The sequence below is a fragment of the Rhinatrema bivittatum genome, chromosome 9 (genome assembly GCF_901001135.1).
Source record: "Rhinatrema bivittatum chromosome 9, aRhiBiv1.1, whole genome shotgun sequence".
NCBI lineage: Eukaryota > Metazoa > Chordata > Amphibia > Gymnophiona > Rhinatrematidae > Rhinatrema > Rhinatrema bivittatum.
The window spans coordinates 16,318,916-16,344,147 of record NC_042623.1 but is presented as its reverse complement, the minus strand read 5'-3'; the positions used below and the strand labels follow the sequence as shown (position 1 = coordinate 16,344,147).

Sequence of the window (25,232 nt, the reverse complement as noted above, 5' to 3'; positions counted from 1 at the left end):
CTGCAGCCAGCAAGGGTCCCCCTTCAGTCTTGTTTAAAAGCTACAGGTAGTGCCGAAAAATAAAATAAGAAAACGTTACGAATCCAACACCGCGGTGCGGCGGGTGGGTTTCGTGAGGACTAACATCCTGCTGTCGTGTGAGAACACCTGTTACAGGTAAGCAACATTTGCTTTCTCACAGGACAAGCAGGATGGTAGTCCTCACATATGAGTGAGTACCGAGCTGAGGATGTCCGATAAATGCACCAAATGTACCCAGGTGTGCAAGGCACTAGGAGTGGGATAAAAATTTGGCCGAGGGCATCCTGAACCCTAATGGGCAGGCGGAAGGGTGTTGGTACGTCATGTTGTAAATAGGTTACGAAGGACAGACTGGCCGAAGATGGAATCTTGTCTTCCAGCCTTGTCCAAGCAATAGTGGGCTGCAAAGGTGTGGAGAGAACTCCAGGTGGCAGCCCTGCAAATGTCAGGAAGCGGCACCAATCGTAGGTGTGCTACTGAAGTTGCCATGGCCCTCACAGAGTGTGCTTTAACACGGTCTTGAAATGGAATGCCCGCTTGCTGATAGCAAAAGGATATGCAGTCTGCCAACCAGGAGGAGAGAGTCTGCTTACCCACAGGCTGCCCTAAATTGTTAGGATGGAAAGAGACAAACAGTTGAGTGCTTTCCCTGTGGGCAGCTGTACGGTCTAGGTAGAACGCTAGAGCCTGTTTACAGTCAAGTGTATGCAGAGCCTGTTCTCCTGGATTGGAATGGGGCCTGGGAAAAAAGGTAGGTAGTATAATGGATTGATTGAGATGAAAGTCCTAAACTATCTTAGGCAAAAATTTAGGGTGAGTGCGGAGTACTGCCCGGTCCTGCAGATGTTTAGTGTAAAGCAGATAGGTAACTAGAGCCTGTAATTCACTAACTCTGCGAGCCGAAGTGATTGCCAGAAGGAAAATCACTTTCCATGTGAGATAGCGAAGATCACAGGATTGAAGAGGCTCGAATGGTGATTTCATGAGCCGATCCAAAACCAGAATGAGGTCCCAAGAAGGGGCAGGAGGATGCAGTGGAGGCTTGAGGTGAAGCAAGCCCTTCAGAAAAAGTGTTACAAGGGGTTGTACTGATATGGGTACATCCCGACACCTTTATGGAAGGCGGCTACCGCACTGACATGCATTCTGATGGAAGAAGTTTTGAGACCTGACTCTGATAAGTGCCAGAGATAGTCCAAAAACTTCATGATAGGACAGGTAAAGGGGTCAAGGGACTGAGAAGAGCACCATGATGTAAACCTGTTCCATTTGTAAGAGTAAGATTTTTTCGTGGAAGGCTTCCGTGAAGCAATCAGGACATGGGAAACTGGTTCAGAAAGGTTAAGTGGCTGAAGGATTAACCTTTCAACATCCATGCCGTCAGGGACAAGGCTTGAAGATTGGGGTGGCGGAGGCACCCGTCGTTTTGAATGATCAGAAGCGGGTCCTTTCCTAAGGGAATGTGCCTGCGAATGGAAAGATCCTGAAGTATTGGAAACCACACTTGGAGTAGCCAGTGAGGTGCTATCAGGATCACAGTTCCCTTGTCCTGATGTAACTTCACGAGAGTCTTCGAGAGAAGAGGAAGTGGAGGGAATGCATAAAGTAGACCGGTAGCCCACGAGAGGGAGAATGCATCTCTGGGCTGAGAGTGTTTGCTGCGAATGAGAGAGCAGAAGTTCTCTACTTTGTGGTTTTGAGGAGACGCAAAGAGGTCTATCTGAGGATATCCCCATTGCTGGAAGCTGGAGTTCGCTACTGAGGGGTTGAGAGACCACTCGTGCGGTTGAAAGATGCGACTGTCTGCCAACACATTGTCCACTCCCGGCAAGTAGGTGGCCCTGAGGTACATTGAATGGGAGAGAGCTTCCACCCATATCTGTGCAGCTTCCTGACACAGAAGGAAGGAGCCCTGTTTGTTGATGTACCACATGGCCACCTGGCTGTCCGTCTGGATCAGGATAACTTGATTTGAGAGGTGATCCTGAAATGCCCTGAGAGCATATCTGATTGCTCGAAGCTCCAGGAAATGTATTTGGTGTTTGGCTTCCTCTGGAGACCCAGATCCTTGTGTCTGCAGATTGGCCACATGGGCTCCCCAGCCGAGGTTGGAAGCATCGGTGGTGAGAGTTAATTGAGAGTCTGGAGCCTGAAAGGGCAAGCCTTGGAGGAGATTGATCTGATTTTTCCACCAGGCAAGAGACTGACGGAGTGAGTTGGTTACGTGGACAATGGTCGACAGGGGCTGAATGCTTTGAGTCCATTGAGACCTTAGAGTCCACTGCATGACCCTCATGGTCAAATAGGCCATTGGTGTGACCTGAACTGAGGACACCATGTGACCCAGGAGGATGAGAAAGTGGTGTGCAGTCACGGAGTGCTGAGACCGCAGCTGGTGCGCAAGAGACATGAGGGTGAGAGCTTGCTGTCGAGACAGAAAAGCCTTTGCCTGCAAGGTGTCCAAGTCTGCACCAATGAATGACAAGGTTTGAGATGGGACTAAGTAGGATTTGTCGTAGTTGACGAGAAATCCTATGAAATTAGAGTGTGTAAGGTTAGATTGAGGGACGACAGAGCAGCTTGCTAAGTGGGAACCCTGATTAACCAATCGTCTAGAAAGGGGTAGATGTGAACATCTTGAGTCCTGAGGAAGGCTGCAACTACTACGAGGCATTTTGTGAAGACTCATGGCGCAAACGCTAGGCCGAATGGAAGCACTCGGTACTGATAGTGCTTGGGGCCTACTAGAAACCTACTAGAAACCTCAGGTATTTGAGTTATTGCAATATGAGTGTATGCATCCTGGAGGTCCAGAGAGCAGAGCCAGTCTCCTCTTTGTAGAAGAGGAAGAAGCGAGCCTAAGGTTAGCATTTTGAATTTCTCTCACTGGAGGTACTTGTTGAGGGCCCGTAGGTCCAGAATAGGACGAACGCCTCCCGATTTTTGGGGGATTAGAAAGTACCGGGAATAGAATCCTAGGCCGTACGGGTTCTATTGCCTTGGACTGGAGAAGGAGGGAGACCTCCTGATCCAGAAGGATGGCATGATCGGATGTTCTCCACGTCGGTAGAGGTGGGGAGTCCGGTGGCACGGAGAGAAAATTCAGATGGTAACCCTGAGCAATTATCACCAGTACCCATTGATCTGAAGTGATTGAGTGCCATATGTTGTTGAAGTGGCACAGTCAGTATTGTGAGGCAATGGAAGCTGGCTGCTGCTCTCTAGGTAGAAGTCAAAAACCTGAAGCAGGACCTGGTTCAGGAGCTGCTTGCGGTTTTTGTTTCCATGTCTGTTGAGGCTGGGCTTTTTGAAAAGGTCTCGTGGAACAGGATCTGGTTGGTGGCGGGTAGGACTTCTTCGGGAGGAAGAATGACTTCTTTGAGTCCTTACGGAAGGGCTGTTTTGAAGAGTAGTCAGAAGGCATCAGAGAGAGCTGTCTTAGGGTCTCATGATGGTCCTTAAGTTCCGCCATCGTCCATTGTATCTGTTCGCCAAACAGATTATCTCCTACACAGGGTAGGTCAGATAACCTGTCTTGTACCTCAGGGCGAAGGTCGGAAGATTTGAGCCAGGCCCATCTCCTTGCCGAAATAGCGGCTGCAGATACCCTAGTAGCAGTGTCAAAGATATTGTAAGATGATCTGATCTCATGCTTGCCTGCCTCAAAACCCTTGTTTATTAGGGTCTGGAGCTGATCTTGAAATTGCTGAGGCAGGGAGTCTGTGAAATCATGTATCTGCTTAAAAATGACCCTATTATATTGGGTCATATAGAGCTGATAAGCGGCAATTCGGGAGATGAGCATTGATCCTTGAAAGACACGGCGACCAATGGCATCTAGAAACTTCTGTTCCTTGCCAGGGGGAAAAGAAGTGTGAGGCTTTGATCTCTTTGCTCTTTTCTGTGCAGATTCTACCACTATGGATTGGTGATCCAATTGAGTTTTCTGAAAACCCGGAGCTGACTGTACCAAACAGGTAGTGTCAGCTTTTCCGTGGCTTGGAGCAATGGAGCCAGGATGTTCCCAGTTCTTCTTGAGGAGATCCAGAAGAACCTGGTGGATAGGGATGGAGGTTATTTCCTTGGGAGCATCCAGGAATTGTAGCAACTCCATCATCTGATGTCTATCATCCTGTTCGGTCTGTAATTGGAAGGGAACCAATTCAGACATTTCCTTCACAAAATTTATAAAGGAAAGGTCCTCTGGGGAAGAACGCTTTCTGCTTTCAGTGGGTGAAGTTGGTGAAGGCAAATCATCTGTGTCTGGGGAGGAATCATCAGTCCAGGTATCGTAGGGATCAACACCTGCCCCTCTAGGAACTAGAGGAGGACGGGGTGGTGGGATACCCGAGGGTCCTGGTCTAGGCTCCGAAGGAATCGAAGGAATAATTGGAGGCACCGATGAAGGCATCGGCGCAGGCATTGAGGGCATCGATGGATGGCTCGGTGGCACCAACGGGCGTATTGGCACCAATGGTTGGACCGGTGGCGATGGACGTATCGGCATCGCTGGCTGAGGTAGAACTCCCGATGGAGGGATATGGAATGGTGTTTCTCCTCCCGATGACAGAGTAAGCAGGGAGGGCACTGGAGCCATCGGCGACCCAGGGTTCATCGGTTGAAAAGCAGCAATGAGCGCTTCCATTCTGGAGAGCAGCGGTGCCAATGCTGCCGGAATCGGGTCGGTGGGCGGTTCCACAATCGGTACTGGTGTCGGTGCCGGAGGAACCTGGAGTCGTTGCATCGCCTTGTCGATGGCCTCCTGAACCATCCGGTCCAGTTCTTCTCGGAGACCTGGAGCAAGCAGCCCCGGCTCCAGAACAGAAGAAGGAGGCAGAGGCATACCCGGAAGCACCACCGTTAAAGGCGGAGTCGCGACTCCTGATACCCTGTCGGGTGAGGGTTGCCTCGGTGACCAGGTCGCTGAAAAGGTCGGTGCCTTTTCTAGACGGGGTTTCTTCGATGGTGGCTTGGACGATGGCGAGGTCGATGATTTCGCTCCCTCGATGGTCCGAGACTTTCGATGGCGATGTTTGTCTCTACGATCCCCTCGGTCCTGAGGGGGAGTAGAGGGTGACGAAGGCCGAGATGTCGTCGATGCCGGTCGGTCACCGGCTGGTGGTCGAATCTGGCGCAAAGCTGATGGAGCCGGTTCTGATGATGTCGATGCAATGGATGGAGTCGGGATTTGAGCACTGAAGAGAAGTTCCATCTTCTCCATTCTGGCCTTGTGACCTTTTGGTGTCATTAGGGCACATTTGGTGCAGGTCAAGACATCGTGCTCTCGTCCAAGACACATTACACAGACTTTATGGGGGTCTGTGATGGACATGGTGCGATTACAGTCCGGGCACCAACGGAACCCCGACGCCATGGCAAAAATTGAGCCGCGGTATAGTCGACGGCCAGTAGGCCGCGAGGGCCAAACTCGCCGGTAATCGACAGAGAATGGGTAAAAAACTTACTGGAGTACCGCGGCTTGAAAAAGTTGAAGGAGGGATCCCCGTGGGGCAAATTAACTTTTAGTAATTCTGTGAGGAAAATTCCTGTCAGGAATCTCTGCAGAGCTCCTTAACCGCGAGGCTAATGCTGAGCAGAAAAAAGAAGACTGAAGGGGGACCCCTGCTGGCTGCAGGGTTAGTGCCTACTGGGCATGCCCAGTAGGGGCCAGTCAAAGTTCTGGAAACTTTGACAAAAGTGTTCCGTGATTGGGCTCCATCCTGTGATGTCACCCATATGTGAGGACTACCATCCTGCTTGTCCTGTGAGAATAACAAATACACTGAATATATCCAATTAAGGCCAGATTTTAAAAGCTGTGCGCGTAAATATTGGGTGTTACGTGCGTGGCCAGGCCTTGAGCGCATTTTACAACAGGCCCAGCCACTCGCAAAACCCCTGATACACACACTAGTGCCGGACCTGCTGAAAGAGGTGGCCCGGGGGACGTGGCCTGGGCAGGCCGGAACAGCACCATTAGCTGCTGTCCCGGGGAAGCATGTGCCGGCAGCCGGCCAGCGTGCGGAGTCTACTGCTGCTCCGAAGGAACAGCAATGTAAAAACAAAAAAAATTTATTATAGCTAGGAAAGGTTAGGGGTCAGTAAGGAGAGGGGAAAAGGTAGGAAGGTTAGGTAGGGGTCTAGGGAACTGGGGAAGCGCTACTTGCGTTGCTGTGTGTATTTTTCTAAAATCCCCTCCCCTGCACACGGAGCAACCCACCCACCCGCACATGTGGACATGAAAATCCGGCGTGCATGTGTACGTGGAACCCATATTTTATAACATGTGTGCGCCAACATGCGCATGTTATAAAATAGCCACATTCATGTACGCACGCTCCTTTTAAAATCTACCTTTTAGGTTTTAAGTTATCCGGATAAGTTTAGCTGCATAATTTCAGACCTGCTTTCTACAACAACCAAACATACCCGGCCAAGTTTGAGTTCTATCACCAGAATGCCTCCAAACTGCCTTTTCTTAAATTTGGGTTTTAGCTGAGAAATAACTTGCCCGACTAAAGCTTATCTGCTATGAAAAGCAGGAAATTCAAACAGTTTTGGCTGGCTAAACCCCAAACTCATCTAGAGAAACCTACTGAATATTAGCTTTTCTTTATCTTGCTAATACTTAACAGAAGCAGCTCAGGAGTGGCTCAGCTAGCCTTTCCAATTAATTCCATGTAACATGCATGGATTGAACTAGATTGGTACTTAACTTACTCTTACAAATTCTATTGCCTTTTTGTTTTTTAAATGCTTACCTTTTCAGCATTTGGCTCTCACATGTAATGCTGTCATTTACATCTTCTAAATGAAATTGCGGTATTTGCACCTGCTCTACGTATATGCATGTTTAATCCTTATTTTAATTAATCCTGACTTCAAGAATGAAAACATGCATTACATAGGACAATTAGCTGTTACCAATTTACTTCCTAGTCTTTCCAAAACGTGTTACGAAATAATGTCACTGATGAATAAAAATGCTTAAATTCAGGGGTAATCAATTTACATCAATTTAAATATTGCACTTATAATCAACATCTTAAAAATTAATCTCATGGTTCATAGTGCACATGCTACACAGAGTTCAGCAGGAGAACATGGAACTGGAAAAGCTGCCTGCCTATAACAATCACGCTGAATTCATAAAATTCAGCACCCTACTCTAAACCTTAACATCCTTTCGAAGTCTACAATCCTTATGACATCTGTTTTCATTATTTTTTGACTACAGGCTATTAACTCAGATGCAGCAGCTTGACTTAAATATCTGATGTGCTTACTAAACTTTAAAGAGTCTAATTGCACTTCAATACACTTAGAGGGCAATGTATTGAAGTGAATTAACAATATCTGTTAATGCACATTAATTAGCTTGCAATAATGGCCCAAGTTAATAACATGCACATGTCTTTTATGTTAAGTTTACTAGTGTGAAAGTTAGTACGTTAATAGGGACGTTATTGCAAAAACTTAACTACACTTCTCCAAGATATAGCTTTTTGGAGTAACAAGTTCACTTTTGCATGTTTTAACATTTATTTTTCTATGCACTAATAAGCTAATGAGCTATTTTGCTTTTCCTTAAATCATTAGCTTAGTTTTTTTTGTGCTAAAAATCTTGCTAGTTAATTAACAATGATACCTGCCTCGAACAGTGGAAGAGGTGGGTTATAACTACACTTAAATAATAAACTGAATTGAGCATTAACACTTGTGAAAGCATTAGGTCACTTTAGCACACTAACCTCTTAGATTGTTAAACACAATCTTGGCATGCCTCTATAGTGGCTAAACAGTTTGCAAAGTAGCAGTTTCTAAAGTGAGACTTTCCTCTTAAGTAGGTCCTCCTCTTATTTTCTATAAAAATGAAGGTTTCTAAACACAATTATTATGAAAATAGGGTAAAATTCACAGTTATTTCTGTAAATTGTTTAATGATGGAGCACATATTCTACAAAATTCATCATAGCCTGCTCTCAGGCTTTTGCATTTTTCTGTTCCCTTCAGCAGGTAATAGCAGAAACATAAAGTGCCTTGACGATCATTGTCCTGCTTATACAGGAAACATGCTCTCTAATCTGGAGCTCACAACGCATACAAAAGAATCATCATAAATCAGGATCATTTATCGAGTCCTTGTTACATTTGATGGCTCACAGAACTGCTCTGCGAGCTCTGCGAGCTGCTGCATTCACCGCCACCGCTGACCAAGCTCCAGTCTGTTCCATATCAGGGTGCATTCGCCAGCTGTCGGCATAGGCTGTGTCAACTACACCACAGCAACAAGGGCTCACTCTCATGCTTTTCATCACAGTCCTTAATGAATGCAGGATAAAGTTTCACTATAATTCATTTTTACTGATCCAGATCTTAATATTTTCAATATATTTTAGCTGTCTCAGAAGTATGTATAGTTTGGGCAGAACACTGGTGTTAATGCACAGTTTACTTCAGAAGACTCTATGTGCACAGAGTAGGATGCATGCACCACAATAAAAGACTTGCATGATCCAAAAGTAGTTTATTGCTCAAATGTCTGCTTGAAGGGTGGTGAATGACTGTTCTACAAACCAACATTTCCGCAGCTAGCTCCTTTATCCCAGTCCTTCATGTAGATCTAAGTTGTTTGGACTGATTGGGTGGTTAATGTGGCAAATGCAACCCTGTACTATTTGGGCAACTGAAGATAATGCACAGTTATAAAAAAAAATCAAAAAACGATCAGCTACTGGAATGACTGTCTACAGCCAATTAAAGACTTACTCTCAAGCCTCAATTTAGTATTGAATGCCAACAAAACCGAAATGCTCATTATCTCCCAAGACCCCCTCACCATCTCTTCAAGCTCCTCTCAACCAAACTCAATTAGCAAGTTCTCACCCGACGTCAGGGATCTAGGAGCCTGGCTAGACAACAATCTAAACCTAAAAAAGTTTGTAAACAATACCGCAAAGGACTGCTTTTACAAACTGCAAGTCCTCAGAAAGCTAAAACCCCTCCTTCACTTCTCTGACTTCCGGCTAGTACTTCAATCCATCATACTATCTAAGCTCGATTATTGCAACTCCCTCCTTCTCGGTCTACCCTCAAATACCATCAAACCCTTACAAATGGTTCAAAACGCCGCTGCCAGAATACTTACAAACTCTAATAAAAGAGATCACATCACTCCAATCCTTCGTAACCTACATTGGCTTCCTATTAACCACAGGATCCTCTATAAAGTGCTCACAATTATTCACAAAGCAACATACAATCTTGCTCCGATCATGTTAAGCACCCAACTCCAACCTCATACTTCATCCAGACCAATTAGAAGCACATACAAAGGCACATTGCAAGCCCCACAGTTAAAATCATCACAGAGCAAAAGAGCACTATCTTCAGGAGGCCCCCACCAATGGAACGCGCTCCCCCCAGATCTAAGACTAGAACCAAGTCATCAGGAGTTCAAAAAAAAGCTAAAAACATGGCTTTTCCGTCAAGCCTTCCCAGACATCTAATGCTACCTAATCAAGCCTTTTAACCCAAATCATGGGTTATCTCACTGTTTTTTGCTATTACGATTTTTTCAACTGTACCTTAATTTTTGAGCTCTTTCATCCTTTGTATTTATACTGTATTCACACTTCATTTACTCTATCTCTTTTATATTTATTTTCTATATAATATTTATTACTATATTACTATGTTATTTGTTCCATCATTATTGATATTGTTCTATTGTTACCTGGTTTATTGTTCAATTGTTCTATGTAAAGCCCCCTACTCTTTTTGGGCATTTAAAAGTTGTATGTAAACCGGATTGATTTGTAGTTCCTACAAGAACTTCGGTCTATAAAAATTAAAAATAAATAAATAAATAAATAGTGTCTTCATTTTTGCAGTCTCTGAGCCATCTCTTTTCCAAAATGGCTAATATACATTTTCCTTGTAAAGTGGAGGAGGTGCACCACTTTGTGTCTTGTATTATTTGCATAAAAACTTATGACTCATACAGCAAATGTAGCATTGCTAGGAACAGAGCCTCCTCAAGCCTTTGTATCAAGTTTATTTATTTATTTAGAAAGCATTTATATTCCACTTAAGTCCACCTTTATTATAACTTATTCACACAAAAGCAAACATTTAATGGAACAAAGTCAGCATGGCTTTACCCAGGGCAAGTCTTGCCTCACAAATCTGCTTCACTTTTTTGAAGGAGTTAATAAACATGTGGATAAAGGTGAACCGGTAGATATAGTATACTTATGAGAGTGGGACCTACTCCCAGACGAATTGGATCCCTGACTGAGAGGTCTAGAAGTGTGGGAAACCATACTTGTCAAGGCCAATATGGAGCTATGAGTATCATGGACCCCTTGTCCTGTTGAAGCTTCACTAGAGTTTTGGTTATGAGCGGTATTGGAGGATACGCTTATAGAAGGCCTGAGTTCCAAGGACGAGCAAAGGCGTCCTTGGCTGGCTGGTTCTTCTGTTTGTGTAGAGAACAGAATATGTCCACTTTGTTATTCAGATGTGACGCAAAGAGGTCTATTGTCGGTTGACCCCAACTAGCCACTGCCATTAGCAATGGTAACATGGAATAGACTTAGTTTTTGGGTACTTGCCAGGTTCTTATGGTCTGGATTGGCCACTGTTGGAAACAGGATGCTGGGCTTGACGGACCCTTGGTCTGACCCAGAGACATCCCTGAAATTCAGCCAATACCCCTGGCGGATGACTGTGAGACCCCCAACGTTGAAAGATCCTGGTCGCTACTGAGGGATCCAGGGACCATTCGTGTGGTTGGAATTGACGACTGAGGCGATCCGCTAGTACATTTTGAATGCCTGCCAGATAAGAGGCCCGGAGAAACATTGAGTGTGATAGGGCCCAGGCCCAAATCTGTGCAGCTTCTTGACAAAGGAGATACGAGCCCTTACCTCCCTATTTGTTTATGTACCACATGGCTACTGTGTTGTCCGTTTGGATCAGAACAGTCTTGTGTGAAAGGCAGTCCTTGAACGCATGTAGCGCATAACGTATAGCTCAAAGCTCTAGGAAATTTATTTGAAATGTTGCTTCAAGTGTTGTCCAAGTCCCTTGTGTTTGGAGATTGTCTATGTGAGCTCCCCAACCCAAGGTGGATGCATCTGTAGTTAATGTTATCTGTGGGACTGGTTGCTGAAAAGGTAGGCCTTTGCGCAAGTTGTCTATGTTTGTCCACCAAAGTAGAGATGATCTTAGTTGGTGGGTCACTTGAATTGGATAATGTAGTGGTTGAATGGCCTGGATCCATTGTGATCTTAAAGTCCATTGAGTAACTCTCATGGCGAGCCGTGCCATAGGAGTGACATGAACTGTGGAGGCCATGTGGCCTAGTAAAGTGAGAAACTGATGAGCTGTCGTTTGTTTCTGTAAGTAAATGGATCTTGCTAGTAGAGTAAGTGTCCTTGCCCGATCTATGGGTAGAATGGCCTTTGCTAGACTGGTGTTCAATTCTGCTCCTATGAATTGAAGCAGGTGAGTTGGAGTGAGATGGGATTTTTGATAATTGATGAGAAAACCCATGGAGTTAAGTAGGGTAATTGTTCGAGTCAGAAGTGAGAGCTCCTTGCTGAGATTGACTCCTGATGAGCCAGTCGTCCAGATATGGGAAAACATGGACACTTTCCTTGTGCAAGTGTCCTGCTATTGCTGACAGACATTTGGTGAAGACTCTGGGAGCAGATGCCAGTCCGAATGGCAGAACTCTGTATTGGAAATGTTGATGGCCCACCATGAACCACAAATATTTGCGATGAGGAGGGAATATGGGAATGTGAGCGTAAGCGTCCTGAAGATCCAGAGAACAAAGCCAATCTCCTGTTTGAAGAAGTGGAAGCATGGTGCCTAGAGAAACCATCCTGAACTTTTCTTTTTTCAGAAATTTGTTGAGGTTTCTGAGGTCTAGGATGGGACGTAGGCCTCCGGTTTTCTTTGGAATGAGGAAATACCGGAGTAGAATCCTCTGCCCTGCTGAGTCTGGGGCACTGGCTGTACAGCCCTGGCTCTCAGAAGGATGGATAATTCTACTTGTAATTGAATTAGTTGAGAATTTTGTTGTGGGAAGAAACATGGTGGAGATTCTGTAGGAATTGAGAGGAAATTTAGTTTGTAACCTCGAGACACTATGGAGAGTACCCATTGGTCTGATGTTATGTTTAGCCAATGTGTGTGAAAATAGGATACTCTTCCTCCCACTGGCAGATCTGGTCGAGGATTTAGGGGATGGACTTGTTCTCTGGCCTGTGTTTCAAAAGCCCGCCGCTGGGCCTGTCTGTGCAGGAGGTTGCGGGAGGGCAGGCCTAGGCTGTCTGGCCTGGGACCATTGTTGTGGTCCAGTTGACCTACCCCTAGAAGTTTGGGGGTAGTATCTTCTTGGCCTATAATAAGAACGTCTGGTTTCTCTTCCAGGTAGGTGACGAGAAGATTGTGTAGAGGGATCTTGTGGTATTTGAGACAGTTGACGTACAGTCTCTGTATGGTCTTTAAGCTGTTGTACTGCTTCTTTGACCTTTTCTCCAAACAAATTGTCTCCGAGATATGGTAGGTCTACAAGTTTTTCTTGGACTTCAGGCCTGAGGTCCGAGGCCTTAAGCCATGGCCATCTACGGGCAGTGATTCCAGCTGCTGCTGCTCTGGAAGCCGTCTCAAAGTTGTCATAGACTGCCCTCACCTCATGCTTTCTGGCTTCTAGGCCTTTGTTGACTATGGCCTGTGCTGGTTCCTGGAATTGCGTAGGCAAAGAAGTAATAAATTCTTCCATTTGCTTCCATAGGTTCCTCTGATATTGTGTTATATACAATTGGTAAGCAGAGATTTTTGTGTTCAAGATGGCACTTTGATACACTTTTCTGCCTAATGAATCGAGAAACCTATGGTCTTTACCAGGTGGGGTTGATGAGTGTGGGCGGGTACGTTTTGACTTTTTCTGTGCAGACTCTACTACCACAGACTGGTGTGGTAACTGCTGTTTCTGATATCCTGGAGCTGTCTGCACTAAATAGGTTGTGTCCACACGCATATTCACTGTGGGGACAGAAGATGGATGCTCCCAGATGTGGCGTTGAAGATCCAAGAGAACCTCATGGATTGGAATAGCCAACACTTGTTTAGGTGGGTCTACAAACTGTAGAACTTCTAGATATGTTGCCTGGTATCTTGTTCTGCTCTTAGTTTGAAGGGAATGGAGTCAGCCATGTCCTGTATGAATGTTGAGAAAGATAAATCTTCTGGAGGTGATTTTTTTTTTCTGGTCTGGAGGTGAAGGTTCAGACATGAATCCCTCAGAAAACGTAACAGACTGCTGGTCATCCCAAGAATCATCTGGGTCATCTCTATAAGGAGACCTTGGAGGAGATCTGGGAGGGTAATGAAGGCCTGAAGGGCCTGGTTGTGGATCATCGAGGAAAACAAATGTGAAGTGTCCTGAGGCTTTGTTGTTGGCAGGTTATCAATGACATTTTGATATCTTTGTAAAAGACGTCGATAGAATGCGAGATCCTGTACTTCAGGAGGCTCAGATGATGGTTGCCTCGATGATGTAGTGATTGTCATCGATGTAGTCGTCGGTAGAAATGTTCTCGAAGACTTCGACGTCGTTGGAATTGAGATCGGCATCGAAGAGCCCGATGGTATCTGGGCGAAGATGGACGTCGATGACGTGATGAGTCTCGGTGTCGTAGTGATCGAGTCCATGGTTGTCCTCGGTGCCAACAAGGACACCGGCATCGGTGGGCCCACCGGCATCGGTAATACAACCGGCATCGATGCTGGTGGCATCGGCGGGATCGCCGGAGGTGCTTGATCCTTTAAAGCCTGAATGACCGCTTGTCTGATGAGATCAGACAATTCCGGCTGTACAACTGATGGAATCAGAGCAGTTGTAAGCGGTGGCGGAGGCTGTGATGATGGATCCTGTGCAGAAGTCTGCGGAGGATCTGACATCGATGGAGGCAAAGGCCCAGGCATTGAGGAGACCGCTATTTCCTGGGTCCGTGGCTACTTTGCAGTAGATTCCTCCTGGGACGTCGATGCGGGCCGATGCTTTAACTTAAGTTGGTCGGTTGACTTTGATACTGTGGATGATGGCGAGGACGGACGATCACCGGATCCGTCCGGGCGAGATTTTTTAAGTAATGCTCATTTAGTCACTCCGGCCGGAGACGACTTAGATGATTTTGAAGGGGAAGGAATCAGTTGCAGTTGGAGCAAATGTTCCATTTTTTCCTGCCTAGCCTTTCGCCCTTTTGCCGTCATCTCAGTGCATTTAGGACAAGTATTCACGTCGTGCTTTTCACCGAGACAGAGAACACATTCAAGATGTGGGTCGGTGATCGACATGGTTCTGTTACATATAGGGCATTTTTTGAAGCCTGTAGCCATTTTGTTATCGACGACCGTCGAAAGAGAATGGGAATTAGTGAGAAAAAAATTTCCAAAGATGAGAAATCGAGACCGAGGTACTCACCAGCCGGTGAAAGGGAACCCCGAGAGATGTCTATGAGAGAGAATATTCGAAAAAACTATGACTTTTTAGTCAGAGAATGTTGTGAAGAACTCGCAACGGCTCCTGTCCCGCGATGCCGGTAGCAGCGCGGAAAAGCGAAGACTGAAGAGAGACACCTGTGGCAGAGAATATCATGGCATGCTGGGCATGCTCAGTGGCCTCACAGGGCCAGTCAAAAGTTTCTAGAAACTTTGACAGAAAGATTTCCCGCGCTAGGTCTCCGGTGACGTCACCCATAAGTGAGGACTAGCATCCTGCTTGACCTGGGATAAATGCCAATATTCAGCCTTATCCAGTTAAGTTAGATAAGTTAGACCTGCTATTGAGCATATCTAAAGTTAGCTGGATACACATCCAGCTAACTATTAAATAAATGGATATATTCAAAGGCACAGCCACACCACTGAATTCCCCAGCCAAGTTAGCTGGATATGTTTATCTGGCTAATTTGCTCAGCTGGATAGCAACTGAATATGGATCTCAGACATCCAGATGAAGGGCTCCATTTAGACTGAGGCAGTTGTCCCCTAGCATCTGTAACTTTAGGAGATGATTCACTATGGCTTTTTCCCATTCTGGGACTATGGTAAAAGATCTTGAGAAATCAGGCCCTTAGTGACACAAAAATTTAATGAAACTTCTAGAACAGAGAGGTTCCTCTAGTAGGCTCAGGTCAGATGGCCCATCAGTGGATGATTACCTTTGGAGAAACTATGCTTGCAGAAGAATAATTTAAAAGTGAATTTTAAAAGCCCGGTGTGCGCTAAAACCATGTTTACGCAGACAAGTTGGGCTTGTGTGCGCCGATCGGGTTTATAAGTCACTGGGATACATAAGTACATGCTGTTGCGCTCACAAAGAAAATGTTTCCAAAAAGGGGAGAGGCACTGGCGTGGTCTGGGCAGACCATGGGTGTTCCAGAATTCAAACTTGAAATTTGTATGTAGGTGCATGCCAGGGTCCTCTGCCACAAAACTTTACTTCTGCTATGGATGATGTGTAAATAAAAAAAACCAAAAAAAAATTAACAGATCTGGGGGGGGGTTAAGGGTCTTAGCTAATGGGAGGGAGGAAAGCTATTAAACTAGGGGGGTTTGGAAGTCCTATCCCTTAACTGGGAGAATTGGGAATGGCACGAGTGCATGTCCATTTAAAATTGAGCACACCTAAACGTGCGCCCGAGCTATTTTATAACATGCTGCATATACACGCGTATGTTATAACATGACCGCATCCCTGAGTGCGGGCCGACAAATGCGTGCATGTGTGTACCCTCGCAACTTTTAAAAAATTACCATCCCTGTGTATCCAAAAGGTGCTTTTTACTGACAGGTAGGTCTTACCACAAGTCCATAGTTTTGCACATGTATAACAAAGGAGTGCCAAACGAATGAAAAAGGAGTTAAAGTCATGCCACAAAATATAAGAGAAAAAAAAAAGATTATATTCTGCCTATGGCCTTGGCTGTTTGAGCTTACCTTCCAAGTGAAGCCACATTAACTTTCCTTTAACTTTGGTGATAGAGGCAACGCAGAGTTCAGCTGGAGTTCTGGGGTTTACAGCCTCAAGTTTCATGTTTTTAGTAAAACCACGAGTGTTTGAAACCTGAAACAGGTTAAAATTGCAATCTTTTAACCAGTGCAACATACTACATGGCATACTTATTTCAAATCTATTATAGCATCCTTAATAGAGAATTAGAATGGCTCAGTTTGATTTAGCTCAGAGACCTTGACTAACTTCTTATATCTTAAGTGAGAACTTGTCCTATTTAAGCAAGAATTTTGATAAAACAGAAAACAATGAAATTAAGAAAGAACTTAATTTTTTAGTTGCACAAGGGCTTTACAATGATCACTTTCTGTAAAGAGAAAGCTTACATATAGTACCACAGAATCTCATGTGATTGCATTACACAGAATGAGGGCTCCTAGTTAACAGCACTGAACATTATAGGCTCACATTCTAAAACTACTGATTCCTGCACTGTAAAATCCACCATGAAAAGGATGCATCCCTGGTAATCAGAATATGTGGTATTCCCCTGACAAGGCATTTGGTACAATTTCAATGTCTGTTTTGTACCTGCCTTTCTCAAAAGCAAGAAGGAAAGTGCAAATCAATTCATATGACTGGGTCAAATTTTCGTTTAAATTCTGGCTTATAAATTAGTAACAACTGTTTCTAGCCATGAAAATGAATGCTAGAATTCACCAGTACCAACATTTTCTTAAGTGGAATTTCTTACACCTGCTTTGCCATATAGGGTAGGGTGCCATATAAATATATAAGTATGTATACACGAATGTAAATACATATCTGTAAATATTTCACATCTGTCAATAAAACTATGGACAGAATACACTACAATAATTACTTAAAACAAGTGCGCGGGCTGGAATCTGAAATCAGCGCGCAGGTGCGTGCACATGATTTAAAATACATCCACCACATTTACGTACCCAAAAACTAAGTCTATTCCATGTTACCGTTGTTAGTAATAGCGGTGGTTATTATCTAAGTCAACTTAATTAATAGCAGGTAATGGACTTCTCGTCCAAGAACTTATCCAATCCTAACTGCACTAACTACATCCTCTGGCAACAAATTCCAGAGTTTAATTGGGCATTGAGTGAAAAAGAACTTTCTCTGATTAGTTTTAAATGTACCACATGCTAACTTCATGGAGTGCCCCCTAGTCTTTCTATTATCCGAAAGAGTAAAAAAACGATTCACATCTACCCGTTCTAGACCTCTCATGATTTTAAACACTTCTATCATATCCCCCCTCAGCCATCTCTTCTCCAAGCTGAAAAGTCCTAACCTCTTTAGTCTTTCCTCATAAGGGAGCTGTTCCATTCCCTTTATCATTTTGGTAGCCCTTCTCTGTACCTTCTCCATTGCAATTATATCTTTTTTGAGATGCAGCGACCAAAATTGTACACAATATTCAAGGTGCGGTCTCACCATGGAGCGATACAGAGGCATTATAACATTTTCCGTTTTATTCACCATTCCCTTTCTAATAATTCCCAACATTCTGTTTGCTTTTTTGACTACCGCAGCACACTGAACCGATGATTTCAATGTGTTATCCACTATGACGCCTAAATCTCTTTCTTGGGTAGTAGCACCTTTCTTGGGTAGTAGCACCTAATATGGAACCTAACATTGTGTAACTATAGCAGGGCCAGGATGAAGGTGTGACCATGGTCTATTCCTTTGAGGATAGTGTCTGTAAGGGAGGGCTGGAGGGTTTCTGTGTTAAAGAATTTTCGGAAACTGAATTGGCTGGGTGATAGGATGTTGTGCGTTAACAACTTTTTCCATTATTTTGGCAAGGAAGGGAAGGTTGGAAATGGGTCGGTAGTTAGAGAGGTCTGATGGGTCAAGGTTGTGTTTTTTTAGGATGGGTTTAACTATGGCTGACTTTAATGCATCAGGAACTATACCAGTGGTGAGTGAACAGTTGATTAATTGTGCTTGGGGTTTAGTGATTATGTTAGGGACGTCTAGCAGAGCTTTGGTGGGAAGAGTGTCGAATGGGTGCGAGGAGGGCTTAAGCTTCTTTAAAATCGTTTCAATTTCTGAGGCGGAGGTGGTGTCTAGTATGTCCATGGCTGTGTTGGGGATACTGCAGAGGGAGAATGCTATGGGGGAAGGGGAGGAGAAGCGAAGCAGGAATTTAACTATTTTGTTGTGGAAGAATAGCGCGAGTTCTTCGCTTTTGGCTTTGGATTCCACTTCAGGGATTGGGGGGAGGGTGTTATTTTGGTGAGTTCCGAAACGTAAGCAAAAAGGGCCTTGGGATTATATTGGTAATCGTGAATTTTCGCTGAATAGTGGTCTCGTTTAGTCTTGAGGATGGTGATTCTATAGGTGTGTAATGAGGATCTGTATAGGGCAAGTTGCGTTGGAGAGGGGTCCTTGCGCCATTTTCTTTCGAGTAGTCGGAGGTCAAGTTTTAGTTTTTTTTAGGAGGGGGGTGTACCATGTTTTTTTTGCGTGTCGTCTGTGATTTACTTCCTTGGACGTGATGGGGCAGAGATTATTAGCTATGCTTTTTGTGATGTTGGTCCAGGAGGAGAGGGCTAAATCGGAGTTGGTGAAGTCTAAGTTGCGGAGAGAGTTAACGAGGGCTGTGGTTAACTCGTCTTTATTACAGGGTTTCCTGAAGAAAATATTATTGTTGTGTTTGGGGGGGGGGGGGGGGTTTATTGTGGACGTCTTTATGGATAATTGGGCTTTTATGAGTGCATGGTCAGACCATGGAACGGATGTGCAGGATGGGGGATTAGGGGCGTGGATGGGGGATTTGATGAATATCAAGTCGAGCGAGTGTCCTGCTTTGTGCATGGGAGAGTTGATGATTTGCTGAAAGCCTATTGCGTTCAGGGCATTAAGTAGCGATTCACAGGATGAAGAGGGAGGGGTGTCGTCTACGTGGAGGTTAAAGTCTCCTAGGATGATGGCTGGGGTGTCTGTGTTCAGGTTGACTTATGTATTCAATGAGTGGTGACTGATTTTGCTCAAGTAGGTTTAGGGGGGCGTATACTAAGCATATTTGCAGTTCTCGAGACTTAAAGAGTCCGATTTCTAGTCTAGGCGAGGTGTCTGTGTTTATGTGTTTTAATTTAAGGTGATTTTTGGCAGCAATTAGTAACCCTCCGTCTTTTTTTTTTTAGGGTCTAGGTATAGAAAAGAGGTCATAGGAGTGAATAGGGAGCTGGATAAGGAGGACTGTGTCTGAGTGTTTTAGCCAGGTTTCCGTGATTGCACATATGTCAGGTTTACAATCAAGGAGGAGGTCGTTAAGGATGGGGGCTTTTTTACCCAGTGACTGTGAATTGAAGAGGACGATAGAAAGAGTGGTGAGGCTGAGAAGTTGCGTAAGAGGGGAAATCGTGATAGGTATGAGTGATTTGCAGTGTGCTATGGGAGTGTTGATGTGGAGTGGTGTGTGTTTGTGGGTTCTGTGTTTGAGAATTGGAATGGGGTATGTTTCCATGGTTGTTTGTGTGTGAGTGGGGGAATAGGGATGTTTTCTGGAGAGGCAAGGAGAGCAAGGGTAGATAGAGGGGGACAGGGGTTGCAAAGATGACGAGTTAAAGAAAAGGGGGGGGGGCATGATTATATTCTTAAGTCTTGCTGTGGATAATACATTGAAATCGTTGGTCCAATGTGCTGTGGCGATCAAAAAAGCTTTGGAGTTATCTAATTATCATCCTATATCTAACTTGCCAACTTTGGCTAAGATTTTGGAAAAATGTGTTCTTACTCAGCTCAGTGATTACCTAGATGATGATATTCTTGATGAATGACAATTTGGCTTCTGGAAAGTTTATAATACTGAGCTGCTCTTAATATCCATTCTTGATATGTTTTTATGTAATATTCAACAGAGTGGGAGTGGAATCCTGGTACAACTTGATTTAGCATCTGCTTTTGTTACTGTCTGTCAGATTGGCCATCTCGAGACTAGCTGGTTTATGGTTTTCGGGAACTGTTTTGAAATGGCTTTGTTCGTATCTTGAGGACAGGAAACAGCAGATACGGGAAGAAGCAAATTGCTCATCGTGGCTGACTTTGGAATCAGGTGTTCCACAGAGATCTGCAATCTCAGCTATATTGTTTAATCGTTATCTTGTTCTGTTAGGTAAACCGCTCCCTTCTTTGGAGTGAGCGTATTTTCTATACGCAGATGATGCTCAATTATTTATTCCCAGTGTTCACTGTAATGTGGTTCCCATTCATGATTTACAAAGTCATATGAGACATAATCAGGATTGGTTAAGAAGGAATGGGTTGATTCTACATATCAAGAAAACTAAGTTTTGTGGGTTGAGAAGGAAGGTCCTGAGAATGATACTAAATGTATTGAGTTTGATGGTCACCAGCTTCCGACTGTGTTTGAAATTCGCAGTCTGGGTATTATTTTAGACTTGCAGCTTAGTTTTAAATCTCAAATTGGTCATTTGGCAAAAATGGTGTTTTATAAATTAAAACTTTTATGCCCATTAAAATATTATCCATCTATTGAAATGTTTCGGACTGTGCTTCAGTCCTTTGGTGTTGCGCAGGAGGTGGACCCTTGGGCCGAGGTGGGGTTGACGCTACCCGTAGGAAGGATCCTACGGGTCCCCACCATAGGCAGGCAGCATGGGCTGACTGACTGAGGCCGGCTGGAGCTTCGCCAATACCAGTCCTCGTTCTCCGCGGGCTGAGCCTTTGGGTACTGGGGCCGGCTGGAGTTAGGTGGGCCTCCGTATGTAGTAGTCGATGAGAAGATGGAGAGGTCAGCCCAGAGGCAGCAACAGCAGAACTGAGGAGTCTGTACTGGATGAGGCGGAGACCTGGAGACGCAGACACCAATCGGAACCAAAGTCTGTCAGGGGGCGCCCGAGCAAGAACAGGCCGAAGCCTGAAATGCCAAGTCCAGGACATAGACAGTAGAGGCGTCGTTGAACAAGTTGGAGTCAGGGCAGGTGGCAATCAAGGAGAGGTGGCAAGGCAAGGCTGAGGTCAAATCCAGGAGAGAAGCAATAGCATAGTTGGATGAAGCAGAGGTCTGGACTAGGAGATGATCTGTAGCGTGGTCAGGCAAAGCAGAGGTCGGGACTAGGAGATGATCTGTAGCGTGGTCAGGCAAAGCAGAGGTCGGGACTAGGAGATGATCCGTAGCGTGGTCAGGCAAAGCAGAGGTCTGGACTAGGAGATGATCCGTAGCGTGGTCAGGCAAAGCAGAGGTCGGGACCAGGAGAAGATCAATAGCATAGTCGGGCAAAGCAGATGTCAGGTCCAGGGGAAGATCAATAGTCTAGTCGGGCAAGGCAGTGGTCGGGTCCAGAAGAAGATCAATAGCTTAGTCAGGCAAAGCAGTGGTCAGGTCAAGGAGAAGATCAATAGAGTAGTCAGGCAAAGCAGTGATCAGGTCCAGGAGATCAGTCCATAGGAATAGGCTGGGTAGCAGGAAACACAGAAACGGAGAAGACGAAACTAGGAACAGGAACCCAAAGGGAACAGGAACCAGAAACACGAAGGAATCACCAGTAGGCAACGAAGTACACGACCAGCGAGGAGACCGGTTGCAAAGGTGACTAACAGGAGCTGAGCCTGGCCTTATATACCGGAGCTTCAGCGATGTCATCATCCAGGGCCGCGACCAAGTTCCTGCTGCGGGCCCCTAAAAGAGACAGTGATGCGTGCACGCATGCCTAGGGAGGGGTGCAGCGCTGGATGGTGGCATCTCTGCCGTGGAACACAGGAGCTCGTTGTAGCATCACGAGCACCGGGTTGGCCCGAGGACAGAGCTGGTGGCCTACCGCCGCGAGGGAAATGGAGCCAGACGCTGGATTAGGCAGCAGAGGGTAAGAGGGCCTGCCGCGGCTGGCACACGCAACACTTGGTTTTAGGATATTTAGATTATTGTTGCACATCATGGATAGGTTTACTACAATAATTACTTAAAGTATTACAGCTAATACAAAATGCTGCTACTAGAGTTCTTTTGGGATTGTCTTGAAATGAACACATTACTCCAGTTTTAAAATCGCTGCATTGGCTGCCTGTGAAGAGTAAAGCAAAGTTTCAGTTGCTGCTGATTATTCCAAAAATGTTAAATTCTAATGAAGGTTATTTGCTGAAACAGAGCTTGAGCTGGTATAAGCCAGGAAGAAATCTATGGCTTTTTCTTATCTTGCCCCACTATGTGGAATTTGTTGCCAGAGCAGCTGAGAAAAGAGAAAAATAGCAAGGAATTCAGACGACAGATTAAGGCACTACTATTTAATGAAGTTTTTTGTGTTTAGTTGATTTCTTATTTTAATTTGTGATTTTATGTATTAAGTTGTTTTTATTTATGTATGTGATGATGTAAACTGCATTGAAAAATATATTTTTGGATTTTGCGGTATATAAGATTTTAAAATAAATAATAAATAAATTCAGTACTGGAGTCCATACCTAAAAAAGAATAGACAAGATGGAGGCAGTCCAAGAAAGAGTGACCAAGATGGTATGAAGTCTGTATTGGAAGACTTAAGAGGAGAGGCTGAATGATCCTCTGGAAGAGAGGTGGTGCAGAGGAGATATGATACAGACCTTCAGGTACCTGAAAAGTTTTAATCATGCACGAACTTCAAATCTTTTCCATTGGAAATGAAACAGCAGAACTAGGGGGCATGAAATGAAATTCCAGAACCAATGTCAGGAAATGATTCTTCACGGAAAGGGTGGTGGATGTTTGGAATGGCATTCCTGAGGAGGTGGTGAAATCAAAAACTGTCAAAGAATTCTCAGGGGCATGGGATAAACACTGTGGATCTCTAAAGGCTGAAGGATGGAAATGAAGAAAAGGGTGCATGGGGGTAACCTGCTCTGTGGCCTTGATGCTTTCGACGCAACTGCTCTTTGCTTTGATATCGCTCTCTGCTTTGATGGCGTGGGGGGAAAAGAGGGATTGGATTCAGAGGACAACCAACACAGGCCCTGACTTTTACAGCCTGGGGTACTGATATGCAGATATAAGAGAAAAAGAATAGGACTGTTTCTGTGGCCAAGTTCGAAAGCAAAGCATGTCAAGCAGCACCCAGTAAAAATGTTGCTTTGTGGTTATATAAGGCTTGGGGGTAAACTGCACGGGGCAGCAGTTACTATCTTTATTTTATTTAGATTTATATTTCACTTTTCACACTTTCTTCAGCGCTTCAAAGTGGATTACATTCAGGGACTGTAGGTATTTAACATAAATATGGGAGTAGCCTGCTTGGAGCGGCTGTTGCTACCATAGGAAACCTGCTGGGCAGACTAGATGGTCTTTTTCTGCCATCAATACTATGTTACTATATATTTTATTTTGATGCTCTCCAACTGCTTGTTAGACAAACTGGAAAAGTGAATAAACACAAGTTCATTGACTGGACTATCCACAGATTTTCTTAGCAATTTAAAAAACAACTTTTCTCTTTTAAATTGAAAAACATTACAAATTTTCCAAACTTAAGTTTGACATAGCTAACAAAAATACAGAAATGACGAATTTTTGCTTTATATAGTTCAGGTGAATGCTGTTAAGACTTAAAAAAACAAAAAAACCCAAAAGTAAACTCATTTTGCAAAGCCACTGACCATTTCCTTGATCATAAAAACAAAATTAACAATTTAGCTTCCCAAACGGATATGGCAAAACCAAAATGCAGAATATTGTGCTCATCACACAAACATCAGGATTTACTCCTCATACACACTGCAGAAGAACTATATGGCAGCCTGAACTAATCAATTAAATCTACAGGCTCCAAAACTGAAGCATTGACTACAAGTGCCCAATGCCCACAATTGCAGGGTTTCTGAACAGTTATTCAATGTGCATTATAAATTCTTAGTCAAAATGAAGCTGCAGCAAACACACTAACACTGTCAATCAGGCCAGAATACTGAAAGCAATGGAGCGCCAGCACCCATTATAGTGCACTAAGGCATCTTTCTCCTTTAAGAAGGTTCCCTTTTCCTTCAATGAGAAGCAGAAAGAGGAGATGAGGAAGGACAAAAGCAGTAAAATGTATCCTACATTTAAAAAAAAAATTAATTTGGATTAAGAAACATACACTTCTTCTCTCACTGGGCTGTGTTTATTTGTCACTGAAAGGAACACACAATGAAATAGAGCCAGACCTATAGTATTATAAAGTACTCCTATGGGAATTTGCCCAACAGTGCTACTGAGGCAGATGTGTTTGGCAAAATGTAAACACAGCTGCCAGCTTCCTGAAAAGAAGCTGAAAGGATTGCGTGCTGCTTTCTGTGAGCATGGAGCCATTCTGGAGCGCCTGGGACCTCTTACAGGAAAAGAGGCTTCACTAAGACAAGATGCTTTAAAGAGTCACTTCACAATCACAAATAGCCAATCCTAAAAACTGTACAAAAATCTGTTTATAAAAATAAATAAGATATAGGCTATGAATATCACAGACATGATCACTTTACATGTTCTGCTATTTTTCAACTATAATTTTAACATTAAAGTATATAAAACAATTGTACATTACTCTTTTGTGATAAGATATGTAACTTTAATGTAGGAGAAATGTGTCAGTTTTCACATCAGTAAGATTAGAGCCATGCCTACAAATAATGAGGGAGATCTTACACATTGCTTTTCAGCTGGTGAACAGGAAGAACCTAGAATCATTTCATCCACTTCAGGTTTGATTTAGTGCTTGAGGCTGATCTGCTAAGAAGAAAAGCCAAGCAGTAAACAAAGTTTATTTTACAGAGCATTTCATCCAGTCCGTAACTGCCTGCATTTGTTAAACAGCGCATGGGAAGTGGTTGCGGTGTATCAACCCTTGTGTAGAGCGTGCTGTGCCATGATGAAGAGGTACTATTAAAAAGGATGTATTTACACTGAGTGCCTCACTGGAAGGCACTCGGGATACGCCAGCCAATGCAGCAGCTTGCCAACGAGGTGTGATGTACAATCCTACAATACTAACTAGGAAATAAAGCCTACCACTGTACTCATTTGTGATTAGAAAATGAATATATTAAAACAAAGACATCTAAATCAACAAGATTTCCACAACCTCTCTTCCATGGTGGCAGGATAAACAGAATAGCTGAGAAGCATCATCAGACATGGAAAGAACCTTGTAGTAGCATTCAAATTATATAT

At 44.2% G+C, this 25,232-nt stretch overlaps 1 protein-coding gene across 7 annotated transcripts in view; it reads right to left on the bottom strand.

Moving 5' to 3' along the window:
* Positions 1 to 25,232, bottom strand: part of SFMBT2 (Scm like with four mbt domains 2) — a 563,685-nt gene that overhangs the window by 135,255 nt on the left and 403,198 nt on the right. For all 7 annotated transcript variants that reach the window (XM_029615682.1, XM_029615688.1, XM_029615685.1 and 4 more), the window contains one exon: positions 16,039 to 16,165. In XM_029615682.1, coding sequence (XP_029471542.1) covers positions 16,039 to 16,165 — 127 coding nt within the window. The remainder of the gene's footprint in view (positions 1 to 16,038; positions 16,166 to 25,232) is intronic.